Genomic DNA, 13,554 nt, shown 5'->3' on the forward strand with positions numbered 1-13,554 from the left:
TCAATGTGGAGCTACTGATATGATTTGACTAACTCACGTGCCCTGTTTGCAGGGGACCCCGGGCAGCTTTCCTACACCCTCTGGTTGACCAGGCCTTGGCGGTGTGGGGCTGGAAGGGACCCCCCCCCGCGGCCCCCCAGGACTGTGCTGCAGCTGGAAGTAGCCACACAGCCTGGTCTGGGGCACAGCACCACGTCGCCACCTCCAGCCAGAGCTGCCCTGGGTGGGCAGTGCTGCAGGATGCTTCATTGCACAGGAAGTGAGCAGCTCCTCCTTCCCTAGCATCTCTGACACAGAGAATGCTTCGCTCTGTCCAAAATACTTCAGGTGCTTCCACTGCCCCCTTCCTTTTAGAAAGCTACTGGGAAAAAAAATCACCTTTCTCTCCCTTGTAAATGCCCAGCAGTATTTCTAAGTATTTCCTTCCCTCTTTACACTGAGGTTGCTCACTGCGTTCTGAGCTGTGAGGCACTTCCATGCTGTTGGCAGCCCTGGCACTGGGGCTGACCCCCAGCTCCCCCTCGCCTCTCTTGATCCGTCTGCAGCCGCCCGTCCCGTTCCTCATCCAGCACGCGGCTGAGGGGAGGCAGCACATCCCTTCTGCCTGCCCCAAGTCACCCCCCTACACCCCGCATCCCTTTCCTACTAAAAAGACCGATGTGCCCTTTCGGCTGCTCTCTGATTTTTCTCCCTCCCTTTGCGGGAACACCCCCGCAGCCGGGGCGGGACAGGCAGGGCGCAGCGAGACCACGGGCAGGTGCTGGGAGCAGCCGGGAGCGTGGCCGGAGCAGGCTGGGTGCTGACGGGAGTGCTCAGCTGTCAGCTGCCCTGTGCCATCGCCGGTCCCTGAGGCCAGGGCCATCAGCTGGCGGGGGAACGGCAGAGCATAAAAACCAACCAGGAAACAAGCAGGAGTTTGGATGCTTTCTCAGATGCTTTTATAAGTTCTCACTGCATTACCTAAAGAAGGACTGTTGAGTTTTGTCTTCCTTTTTTCTTTCTTTTTTTTTTTTTTTAGAGGCAGAAAGCTGCACTCAGGCCATGATGTGGTAATGTTTGTAGACTTATCTGTTTTGGCATTTGGGGAAAAACAAACGTATTCAGAATCAACTAAGATATCAAACTTTAAATATTGTCTCTGACTCAGATCCTAGCCACATCTTGTTCCTGTTCCCTGAGCAAGGACTGCTCACGGTGGGGCTGCGCCAGGGGAGCGCAGTGCAGGTTGCTCAGTCCCCGGCTGATGGCCAGCCCCAGGTGCCGGGCACGCAGCCCCACCGGCACCCAGGCGGGGTCGGGGCTGCTCTGGGTCCACTGCACAGGGCAGAGAGCGCTGCCGGGGGCCTGCAGGAGGGCCATGGGCTCTGGCAAATGGCCGTGAGTTGTGACACCCAGCTGAAGCATCCTTGTGCATCCCATGCAGGCCCTGAAAATTCAGTCCTTCTGCCCAAAGCATTCCTGATTTTTCAGGGGGTTTGTCCTCCAGGCCTAATGTTCTTTTATGTGTTTTTTGTTGTGTGAATTATACAGTGTATTTGGGCAAGCTGTGTGCAGCACTGTCCCACAGGTAGCTCTGAAGGAAGATTTCAAACACTGAAGATGAAAGGGATGTTCTTTGTGTGCCATAAATACTTCAGCTTCTGCGTGTGGCTCTGCTTGCTGGGCGTCTGAAAGCACAAACAGCTACAATCCATTTGTCTTCTCTTTTTAGAACAAGTAGCTCAGGCAAGCCCAAGCGCGCTGGTGTCCCAGCACTGTGCGTCGCCTCTTGCAGCGTGTGCGGCAGGTGAGCTCTGGGCAGCCGGCGTCTGGCGGAGAGCGCTGACCTTGGCCCCGGGCTCTGGTGCCAGCTTACTCCCATCTGTCCTCAGCAGCACGAGTGGATCTGGCTGCTGCTTGGGAACAACTTCAGGATGCAGCCACAAGGCGCTGGGACGGCCTGCGGCGAGGCAGGGCGGTCTCTGCAGGGGAAGACAGTGGAGTGAGCCTCCAGCTGCACCACCGGCACCTTCTGCCCGCAGCCACCCGCGGTCCCGCAGGCACAGCGGCCCCTGCACGGGATCAGAGGAGCTGGAGCCCAGGTGTATTGGCAGCACACGGTTCCTGTCCTCCCGGGTAGAGATGTGTTTTCTGTGCACACAATTAAGCAGAAATCCATTAAATCACATTCATTCTCATTTGCAAAGGCACAGGCAGCTCTGTCAGGGTAACCCAGAACCTGTTTCTGCAGAGACATTCTGTTGCTCAGAAGCGGCCTGGCAGCGCAGTCCCCAGTGGACAACTTCATCCCGGGGCGATGTCCCCAGCATGGTGTCCTTGGTGGTGCCTCTCCCCAGCCACCCATGGGTGCAGATGTGTCCCCTGCACCCCAGTCCTCCCTGGGTGCCTTCCTGGTGCTTCCAGGTCCTGGAGGCAGGGCTTGTGCCGTGTAAACAAGGACCTGGTAAACTCACAGAATGCATACATTAGACACACCAGCCTCAGGAGGAGAAAAATCAAAGGTTTCCCTGCAAATCCATCTGCCCTACATCTCTTCTCCATTTTGATCTCCAAACTCATGCAAGTTTAAAAAGCAAGTAAATGCTGACAGTGTGATTAACCTCCCCACCTGCTCCCTGCCTCTTTCTCTCCTGAACAGAGGAGCTCACCTGCCTGCTGGGAGCATCTCCTTCCACGCCGAAGATGTGGGGAGTCAAACCAGGGTGGTTCCACTGAAATTACAAAACACTGTGCTTTTAAATAGGTGCTGAATTATTTAGTGCCTTTGCACTATCCGAATGCTTTGCTCTTTTGGTGGGTGATGGCTTGGTTTCTGTCCCAGCTTTTCTGTTAGGAAAGTGAGTAAATGGAGGGATACGGCGCGCGTCGAGCACCCACAGCCACCCACCGGCAGGGCGGTGCCACGGGGCGCTGTGGGGGCTGCCGGGGCCGGGCGGTGCCGGGGGGCAGCGAGCTGCTCCCCGATCCCTGTGCCTGGGGACAGGGACAGCGCTGGGTGCTCCCGTGGCAGGGACCGAAGGTGCGGGGGGAGGTAACCCAGCTGGGGCAGTCGGGCGTCCCCCCCGTAAGCCTACGCTCTGCAACACCAGTCCAGACCCTACAAGCTCTGCGTCCAGCCACCTGCTGTTCTCCTTCAGCACATACAGGTTGTGGAACCCCTTGCTAATCTGGGGATGAAGCAGCAGGGCACTGAGCTGTTAAACATTCCTGAATGTGTTACCATTACCTCTACGTCCCAGAACCATTTAATTAGTCTGCAACAAGCCCCTGGCAGAAAGGGCAGCAGATGTGCAGATGAGAAGCCCTTTTCCACGTAGCTTGTTCCATTCTGATCTCATGCCAACGCCAGCGCTCTCCGGTCTGATCCCTGCCACTGGCTCCCCTCGTCCACGCACACCAGAAATAAATGCCTGGCACCTGGCTGGCTCCGAGCACCCGCAGCCTCTGCCGCCTGAGGGGAGGGTGCGGGAGTTCTTTACGTGCTGCATTCAGGGCTTAATTTTCACCAGGCAGGTTGAAGGTGTTTAGCTGGTGCCAGTACTATTTTACAACAGTTGATCTAGATTTATATGGCGTTATTGTACATTTTTAATTCTCTTTGGATTTTAAAACAAAGCATTTCATTTTCATCTGCATATTGTTTCATTCCTCCACATAAAATTCTACTGAAAATGTTGTGACATGAATCTCCGTCTATAGTTCTAAATTTACTTTAAGAAACAAAGTCTTGATGGTGAAATAAATCTGTAATTAACATTTCCAGGCAAAATGCAGAGCACAACTACTGTCATTAAAGACAAATTCGCTTAATTGCTTTAAAACACTCTGTTCTGAAAATAACTGGAAAACCTGCATGACTGCAACAAATTCCTTCTGCTCTATATCGGTGTAAAGCAGCATTTTGGTTTGAGTCAGTGCATTTCCACAGAGCTCTATGTTTGCTCTGAATGCCCACATGCAGCCTGTGGCAACGAGTATTTGGTGTCCCCAGACTGATTTGAGTTGAAAGAAGGGGAGGAAGGAGAGGGAAGTCCCATTTCTCCTGCTGAGCTGAGCACGGGGTTTGTTCAGGCAGGGATGGGCCAACAGCAGCTTGTGCTGCTGAGCGCCCACCGGGCTCTCCAGCAAAACCCCTGCGTCTGAGGTCGTCTGCAGGGAAGAGATGGCCCTGGTGCGGCTCTGAAACCTCCTCACTCGGGGGGGTTGGGGCGGCTGGGCTGGGATTGGGATGGGGATGGGGGTGGGATGGGGATGGGATGGGATGGGGATGGGATGGGATGGGATGGGGATGGGGATGGGATGGGATGGGATGGGGATGGGGATGGGATGGGATGGGATGGGATGGGATGGGGATGGGGATGGGATGGGATGGGATGGGGATGGGGATGGGGATGGGGATGGGATGGGATGGGATGGGGATGGGGATGGGATGGGATGGGATGGGATGGGATGGGATGGGATGGGGATGGGATGGGGATGGGATGGGATGGGATGGGGATGGGGATGGGATGGGATGGGATGGGATGGGATGGGATGGGGATGGGGATGGGGATGGGATGGGATGGGATGGGATGGGATGGGGATGGGGATGGGGATGGGGATGGGATGGGGATGGGGATGGGGATGGGGATGGGATGGGATGGGATGGGATGGGATGGGATGGGATGGGGATGGGGATGGGGATGGGGATGGGATGGGATGGGATGGGATGGGATGGGGATGGGATGGGATGGGGATGGGGATGGGGATGGGGATGGGATGGGATGGGGATGGGGATGGGGATGGGGATGGGGATGGGGATGGCATGGGGATGGGGATGGGATGGGGATGGGGATGGGATGGGATGGGATGGGGATGGGATGGGATGGGGATGGGGATGGGGATGGGGATGGGGATGGGGATGGCATGGGGATGGGGATGGGATGGGGATGGGGATGGGATGGGATGGGATGGGGATGGGATGGGATGGGGATGGGATGGGATGGGGATGGGGATGGGATGGGATGGGATGGGATGGGATGGGATGGGATGGGATGGGATGGGGATGGGGATGGGGATGGGGACGGGATGGGATGGGATGGGATGGGATGGGGATGGGGATGGGGATGGGGATGGGATGGGATGGGGATGGGGATGGGGATGGGGATGGGGATGGGGATGGGGATGGGGATGGCATGGGGATGGGGATGGGATGGGGATGGGGATGGGATGGGATGGGATGGGGATGGGATGGGATGGGGATGGGATGGGGATGGGATGGGATGGGATGGGGATGGGGATGGGATGGGATGGGATAGGATGGGATGGGGATGGGATGGGATGGGATGGGATGGGGATGGGGATGGGGATGGGATGGGATGGGATGGGATGGGGATGGGATGGGGATGGGGATGGGGATGGGGATGGGATGGGATGGGATGGGGATGGGGATGGGATGGGATGGGATGGGATGGGATGGGATGGGATGGGGATGGGATGGGGATGGGATGGGATGGGATGGGGATGGGGATGGGATGGGATGGGATGGGATGGGATGGGGATGGGGATGGGGATGGGATGGGATGGGATGGGATGGGATGGGATGGGATGGGGATGGGGATGGGGATGGGGATGGGATGGGGATGGGGATGGGGATGGGGATGGGATGGGATGGGATGGGATGGGATGGGATGGGGATGGGGATGGGGATGGGGATGGGATGGGATGGGATGGGATGGGATGGGATGGGGATGGGATGGGATGGGGATGGGGATGGGGATGGGGATGGGATGGGATGGGGATGGGGATGGGGATGGGGATGGGGATGGGGATGGCATGGGGATGGGGATGGGATGGGGATGGGGATGGGATGGGATGGGATGGGGATGGGATGGGATGGGGATGGGATGGGGATGGGATGGGATGGGGATGGGGATGGGATGGGATGGGATGGGATGGGATGGGATGGGATGGGATGGGGATGGGGATGGGATGGGATGGGATGGGATGGGATGGGATGGGATGGGATGGGATGGGATGGGGATGGGATGGGATGGGGATGGGATGGGGATGGGGATGGGGATGGGGATGGGGATGGGATGGGATGGGATGGGATGGGGATGGGATGTGATGGGATGGGATGGGATGGGATGGGATGGGGATGGGGATGGGATGGGATGGGATGGGATGGGATGGGATGGGATGGGATGGGGATGGGGATGGGGATGGGGATGGGATGGGATGGGATGGGATGGGGATGGGGATGGGGATGGGGATGGGATGGGATGGGATGGGATGGGATGGGATGGGATGGGATGGGGATGGGGATGGGATGGGATGGGATGGGATGGGATGGGATGGGATGGGGATGGGGATGGGGATGGGGATGGGGATGGGATGGGATGGGATGGGATGGGGATGGGGATGGGGATGGGATGGGATGGGATGGGATGGGATGGGGATGGGGATGGGATGGGATGGGATGGGATGGGGATGGGATGGGATGGGATGGGATGGGATGGGATGGGATGGGATGGGATGGGATGGGAATGGGATGGGGATGGGATGGGATGGGATGGGGATGGGATGGGGATGGGGATGGGGATGGGGATGGGATGGGATGGGATGGGATGGGATGGGATGGGATGGGGATGGGGATGGGATGGGATGGGATGGGATGGGGATGGGATGGGATGGGATGGGATGGGATGGGATGGGATGGGATGGGATGGGATGGGAATGGGATGGGGATGGGATGGGATGGGATGGGGATGGGATGGGATGGGATGGGGATGGGGATGGGGATGGGATGGGATGGGATGGGATGGGATGGGATGGGATGGGATGGGATGGGGATGGGGATGGGATGGGGATGGGATGGGGATGGGATGGGATGGGATGGGATGGGATGGGGATGGGATGGGATGGGATGGGATGGGATGGGGATGGGATGGGGATGGGATGGGATGGGGATGGGATGGGATGGGATGGGATGGGGATGGGGATGGGGATGGGGATGGGGATGGGATGGGATGGGATGGGATGGGATGGGGATGGGGATGGGATGGGATGGGATGGGGATGGGATGGGATGGGATGGGATGGGGATGGGGGTGGGATGGGATGGGATGGGGATGGGGATGGGATGGGATGGGATGGGGATGGGATGGGATGGGATGGGGATGGGATGGGATGGGATGGGATGGGATGGGGATGGGGATGGGATGGGATGGGATGGGATGGGATGGGATGGGATGGGATGGGATGGGGATGGGGATGGGATGGGATGGGATGGGGATGGGATGGGATGGGATGGGATGGGGATGGGGATTGGGATGGGATGGGATGGGATGGGGATGGGGATTGGGATGGGATGGGGATGGGGATGGGATGGGATGGGATGGGGATAGGATGGTATGGGATGGGGATGGGATGGGATGGGATGGGATGGGGATGGGGATGGGATGGGATGGGATGGGATGGGATGGGATGGGATGGGATGGGGATGGGGATTGGGATGGGATGGAGATGGGGATGGGATGGGATGGGATGGGGATGGGGATGGGATGGGATGGGGATGGGGATGGGATGGGATGGGGACGGGATGGGATGGGATGGGATGGGATGGGATGGGATGGGATGGGGATGGGGATGGGGATGGGATGGGATGGGATGGGATGGGATGGGGATGGGATGGGGATGGGATGGGATGGGGATGGGATGGGATGGGGATGGGGATGGGATGGGATGGGATGGGATGGGGATGGGGATGGGATGGGATGGGATGGGATGGGGATGGGATGGGGATGGGGATGGGGATGGGGATGGGGATGGGGATGGGGATGGGGATGGGATGGGATGGGGATGGGATGGGATGGGATGGGATGGGGATGGGGATGGGATGGGATGGGATGGGATGGGATGGGATGGGATGGGATGGGGACGGGGATGCAAATGGGGACGGGGATGGGGACAGGGATGGGTACGGGGATGGGGATGGAGATGGGGTTGGTATGGGGACGGGGATGGGATGGGCAATGTTAGGACAAGTTCAAGGCTAAGCGGGTTGTGCTAGGGCTGAGGTTTCTCCAACCCCAGCTGTCACCGAACAGCTCCGTGATGCCTGCGTAACCCTCAGGTCCCTCACCTGCCAGGTGCAGGTGCTGCTCCTCACCTTAACCGTTGTGGATGGCAAAACAAATTCACCAGAGCGGGGGCCAAGGCCTGGGCCACCCCCCCACGCAGCACAGGGCAGGGGCTGGGGGTCCCCGCACACCCCGTCCCATTGCCCCCTGCTCCTCCTGCCCCTGCCTTTGTGCATCTGGGGACCCCTCCCACATCTCCCTGTGCTATCAGATGTGCTTCTATTGATTTCCTCCCTGCATTTGTTTTTGTTATTCATTATTAATGGGATCATTTTTCCATCCTTCGTGCATGAAGGCAAATTTTGTGTAAAAATCAATTGAGTGAGCACTGCCAATGGCTTGTTTGGTTTTCTTCGCTTTCATCTCTCATGTGCAGTCCCCGGGAGACAGAAAGCAGGATATTAAGGAACAAGCACGGAATGGGGAAAAAAAATAATAAATCAATTGTTAGTGGTTGAGAAACCATATAAAGGGATTTGCCTGCTGGATCTTTGTCTCATGCACATGTGCCTTACTGAGCATTTTTCTCCGCTGCCCATCTTCCAGTTCAGGTCAGGTTTCACTTTCTGCTTTCCACCAAGGCTGCCGTTTGAAGGCAGCTCCCCTGCTCACCAGGACAGCAGATTGGCCTGGATGGTTTTGTTTTAACAGGGCTGGGGGGAGCTTTTGCGTGTGTGGTTGGGGGGTGTTAAGGAATTAACTCTCACAGGGTGGTTGCCACAGACCCGCTGAGCAGCAGCAAGAGCCCAAGCCCTCTGTGGAAGCGGCAATCCTGCATCCTCACACAGCTGGAGGTGAACAGGGGTACGAGGGGCTGCATTTTGGCAGCAGCTCCTCCCGAACTGGCACCCGCACAGGGTGAGGTGCCCCCCGCCTGCCCGCCCCAGGGGGAGCTGGGCCAAAAGAGCCGGGGTGGAGCCGGTGCCTGGAGGCTCCCCAGGGGAAGGATGGAGCCAGGCACAGCCATGTCCCGGCTCCAAAGCCCAAACCCTGCCCCTGCTGTGGAGCAGCAGCTATCGCATTTGTCACAGTAGTGAGGAAGGTGGGACTGGAGGGGTGTGCTGCACACACGGGCCTGACTCTGCTGTCACCAATGTTCCCTCTGAGCACTGATTCCCTTTCTCCCTTCCCTGATCACCCCTTGGCATTGTTTCCCAGCTTCAGGGCACTGCCCCTTACACCAGGAAGAAAAAATGTGCTGTTTCTTCGTGCCTCCTCAGCAAGAAATACCAGTTCCAAACTATTCCTGCTGAAGTCAAAAGAGCTTATTCCTCAGCTCCAGGAAGATCAGGTGAGTTTCGTATTCACAGTGTACGCACCTGGAGCCGGAGCTTTGACAGCCAAACCCAGTGAAAGACTTAGCCATCAACAGTGGTTAAAACAATATGTACCTGAGCTCCGAGGAAAAATCCCAAATGAAGCACTCAGGTCCTGTGTGTCACATCTGGGCAGAGCAAGGCACAGAACAGCACGTGGAGAGTAGAAAGAAACCCGGAATTCACAAAGAGTGAAATCTGGGCAAGGAGAATCATCTCAGCCTGAGCCAGGAGGAGCTCCTCTTGGTGCAGCTCTGTCTCCGTGCGGAGAGGAACTGGGACTAGAGGAGGACAAGCAAGAAGGATCAGGTGCCTCAGACCTCACTGGTCAGCATATGTGAAGGAGAGAAGGAGCACACAGGAGCTCTTGTTTCAGGGACAGTAATTGTAGATTTTGAGGTCTAAAGTTCATTTAGGAGTTGTTTTACATCTTTAAGCCATTTTCGGGACCTGGCCAAAAAGGACAAATGCAAAATTGTCACACAAACGTGGGCAAAATAGGAACAGTCACAAAAAGAAAAACCTCATGGACACCTTTGCCATCATAAGAAAAAGCACGATCCTATTTCCCTTCCAGAAGTGAACAGGTGAGAAGGTAACGGGCACCGCAGCTGCAACGTAGGCTTAATAAATACCAGTGAGCAGAAACACAGGCTACATGAGCTAAACCTGGCTGAGCTGGGTTTGACACAAACTGGAGAGAATCGTACACCCATCTGAGGGCAGCGCTAGGAGGCTTAAAGTTATTCCTGTGCCTTGCTGGAAGGCAAACGGCGTGAGGCTGCGACGAGCCGCCTGCAGCAGCGCCGACCGGGTTTCGGTGTGGGTATTCCTCTCCGGCACCCGGGCACCTTCTGTCCGAAAAGCTGCCGGCACCGAGCGGGGGCTGCGGGCCGAGGCGGGGCGGCGAGCTCAGCCCCGCAGCCCCCGGCAGCGCCCCGCACGCTGCTCCCGGCGGGGCCCCGGCGGCTCGCATGGCCCGGCCCGGCCCGGCCCGGCCCGGCCCGGCCCCGGCCCCCACCCGGAGCCCCGCAGCCGCGGCGGCCGCTGGGCCGGGCGGGAGGCGCCGCCATCCCGGGTGGCGTCGGGGCCGGGGAGCCGCGACCCCCCGGGAGAGGCCCCGCGCCCCGACGGGGAGGGCGGCGGGAGGCGTCCGCAGCCGTGCGCGGGAGCTGGGGCGAGATCGAAACGGCTCTTACCTGGCCTTTCTATAGCGAAACGCCCGCTCGGAGCCCCGGCAGCGCCGCCAGCCCTGCCTCGGAGAGGATCTGCTGAAGTCCTAGTGGACGGCGGGGAAAAGATGCCGTCTGAATCGCCTTCTGCCCTTTTTATACTCCGGCAGGCAATTAATATTGCATCACCCTTATTTTAAATTTTCAGAACCCACAATATAATGTAATGGCATAAGGGCATTTATTATTAAAGGACGTTTGGTTGGGGGAAAATCATTGGGGCCGATTGGAAGCACCCGGAGCGAGGGAGCGTTCCGGCTTCCCGCGCCCCGCAATTAAAAGGCTGAGTTTGTCAGGGCCCTGCCTAATGGGGGAGGAGGGTGAGGCCCGGCTCCGCGGCTCGATGTTTGTCACTCGGTGAAATGCCGAAGTGAAATATTCAGAAGAGCGCTTCCACCATTAATTTTTAATCGTTAAGGTGCTTCTGGGAATCGTAAATAAAAGCCTTTTCCCCTCTTAAACAGCATCAGAAATGAACCCGCGGTAGGTGCTCTTTGGGTGAGTTTTTGTTCTTACCCCGGCGGAGGGGCCGCGGCCCCGCGCGTAGCCGCGGCGGGCACCGGGCACCCGGCACCGGGCACAGGGCACAGGGCCGGGGCGGCTCGCCCGCGCCCGGGGTGGCGGCGCCCATGGCACAACGGGGGCCCGGCGGGGCGAAGCCTCGTCCCGCTGCCCGGGGGAACCGCACCGCCGACGGCTTTTCGTTGTTCTTGCACTCGCACACGTTTCCTTCGGTCCTCCCGGCGCCGTCTGCCCAGCTCGGGACAAGAGAGGGAGCCAGAAAAGACACGTCCCCTTCGGGTTGAAAAATAAAGCCTTTATTCCAGAGTCGAGGTGGGGAAAAGCGCTCGTGCCGGAGCTCTCCGCGGAGGGACGGGACGGGACGGGACGGGACGGGACGGGGCGGGGCGGGGCGGGACGGGGCGGGCGGGACGCGCAGACCGCCGGCGGGGCGCGGAGCGCGGCCGCGGGGCTCGGCTCCGGTGCGGGCGAGCCTCCGAAAGCGGCTCCTCGCTCCGCCACGCCGGGTCCGGGGCACCGCGGAACGGCCGCGGAACGGCCTCGCTCGGCGGCCCGGCGGGCGGCGGCGCCCCGGCAGCCGTCGGTGCCTCGGGGCGGCGGGCTCGGGGCCGGGGCGCCTCGGCCGTGGCAGGGGCTCGGGGGGGGCTCGCGGCGGCCCGCCCCGTCCCGGCTCTCGGCGGGGCCGCGCGGCCTCGCCCCGTCCCGCCGCAGCCGCGGTGCGGAGCCGTCGGGGCGGCGGGGCCGGGGCCGCCGTCAGTGCACGGCCGAGTACTTCATGCGCTTCTGCTTCTGGCGCTGGTTGCAGAACCAGACGCGCACCACGTTCTTCTTGAGGTCCAGCTTCTCGGCGATGGCGGCGATCTTCTCGGAGGAGGGCCGCGGCTGCAGCGCGAAGTAGGCCTCCAGCGAGCGCTTCTCGGGCGCGGCGATCGAGGTCCGCTTGCGCTTGCGCTCGGCGCCCGCGAAGAGCTCGGGCTTGGCGGCGCGGTCGCGGTGCGCGGCCTCGGCCTCCTCCAGCCAGGCCTGCAGCACGGGCCGCAGCGCCGTCATGTTGTTGTGCGACAGCGTCAGCGACTCGAAGCGGCAGATGGTGCTCTGGCTGAGCGAGCCCACGCCCGGGATCTTCAGGTTGGCCAGGGCCGCCCCCACGTCGGCCTGGGTCACCCCCAGCTTGATGCGGCGCTGCTTGAAGCGCTCGGCGAAGGCCTCCAGCTCCCGCGGGTCGGACTCCACGTCGGGCAGGCAGGGCGCGGCGGGCAGCGGCGGCGCCGGCCCCCCCGGCGGGCCCATGCCCACGGCCAGGTGGCCCATGGCGCCCAGCGGGTGCGGCGGCAGCGGCGGCGGCACGGCCGGGGGCTCGCCCAGGCCGCCGACGGCCAGCGAGGGCGAGAGGTGCTCCAGGAGGTCGCCGTCCAGCGCCGGGTGCGCGGCGTGGTGCGGGTGCGAGGTGAGCGCCGCGGGGTGCGGCAGGGCGGCGGGGGCGGCCGGGGCGCAGGGGACGCTGCTCATGGTGTGGTAGGTGGCGTCCGGCTTGAAGGGGTGGCTCTTGCCGTGGGAGACGATATCGACAGCCGCCAGAGCCTCCGCGCGGGCCAGCAGGCTCTCATCAAAGCTTCCAAATATATTGCCCTGGAGCTGCGAGCAAGAACGCGCATAGTGGAGTCAGTGGGGAATACTGTCATCTCCGGATTAAAAACCTTGCCGAGCACAGAGATGCCTCCTCAAAGCTCAGGTCATAAAAATTAATATGAAGGCAGAAGCTTTGCTCGAAGAGACGTGTGGATCAGAGACGAGAGCGAGAGGGAGAGGGGAGAGGGGGGGAGAGAGAGGCTCAGAGATACGCGATTGTTCTGGTGACATGAAAAAAACATTAAGCGAGTGCCTGTCAAAAATTGTGCCTTAAAGCGGTAATTATGCTTAATCTACATACCTGCGGGGCTGGGAGGCAAACTCTGCGCATAGCCTCCGAGCTGGAGTGCAGGCTGGAGTACTTGGGCTCCTGGAGGGCAGCGTGCATGGTGAAGGGCTGCTTGGCGTTCATGGCCATCATCTTTGCACACCTCGCAGGTAGGCAGCCCGTGACATCGACTCAGGGTTGTCTCTCTGCCTCGCCACTGTCAAAGTGAGCTATTTTCAATGACAGAGCTTCCCTCTCCGCGCCCGCTCGCGCCCCCCCCACCGCTCCTTCACTCATCTTACACGCTGCCTGCCAGCCACGGGCCCCGCGCCCCGCGCAGGCGTGCTGCAGGGCGGCACCGGAGGGCACCGGCACCGGGGCAGCGCCGAGCCCCGCGCCCCGCAGCCCAGCCCCCGCGGGCGGCCGGACGCGCCGTCGGGGCCGGGCCGCTCACCGGCGCGGCGC

At 60.3% G+C, this 13,554-nt stretch overlaps 1 protein-coding gene across 1 annotated transcript; it reads right to left on the reverse strand.

Moving 5' to 3' along the window:
* Positions 1 to 11,945: 11,945 nt before the first annotated feature.
* Positions 11,946 to 13,242, reverse strand: POU4F3 (POU class 4 homeobox 3). Its single transcript, XM_035560730.1, has 2 exons — positions 13,123 to 13,242; positions 11,946 to 12,827 (listed from the first exon to the last, which is right to left on the reverse strand). Exons 1-2 carry the CDS (start codon positions 13,240 to 13,242, stop codon positions 11,946 to 11,948), a joined length of 1,002 nt encoding a protein of 333 aa, XP_035416623.1.
* Between the last annotated feature and the right edge of the window lie 312 nt (positions 13,243 to 13,554).

This window comes from Cygnus atratus, chromosome 14, assembly GCF_013377495.2.
Source record: "Cygnus atratus isolate AKBS03 ecotype Queensland, Australia chromosome 14, CAtr_DNAZoo_HiC_assembly, whole genome shotgun sequence".
NCBI lineage: Eukaryota > Metazoa > Chordata > Aves > Anseriformes > Anatidae > Cygnus > Cygnus atratus.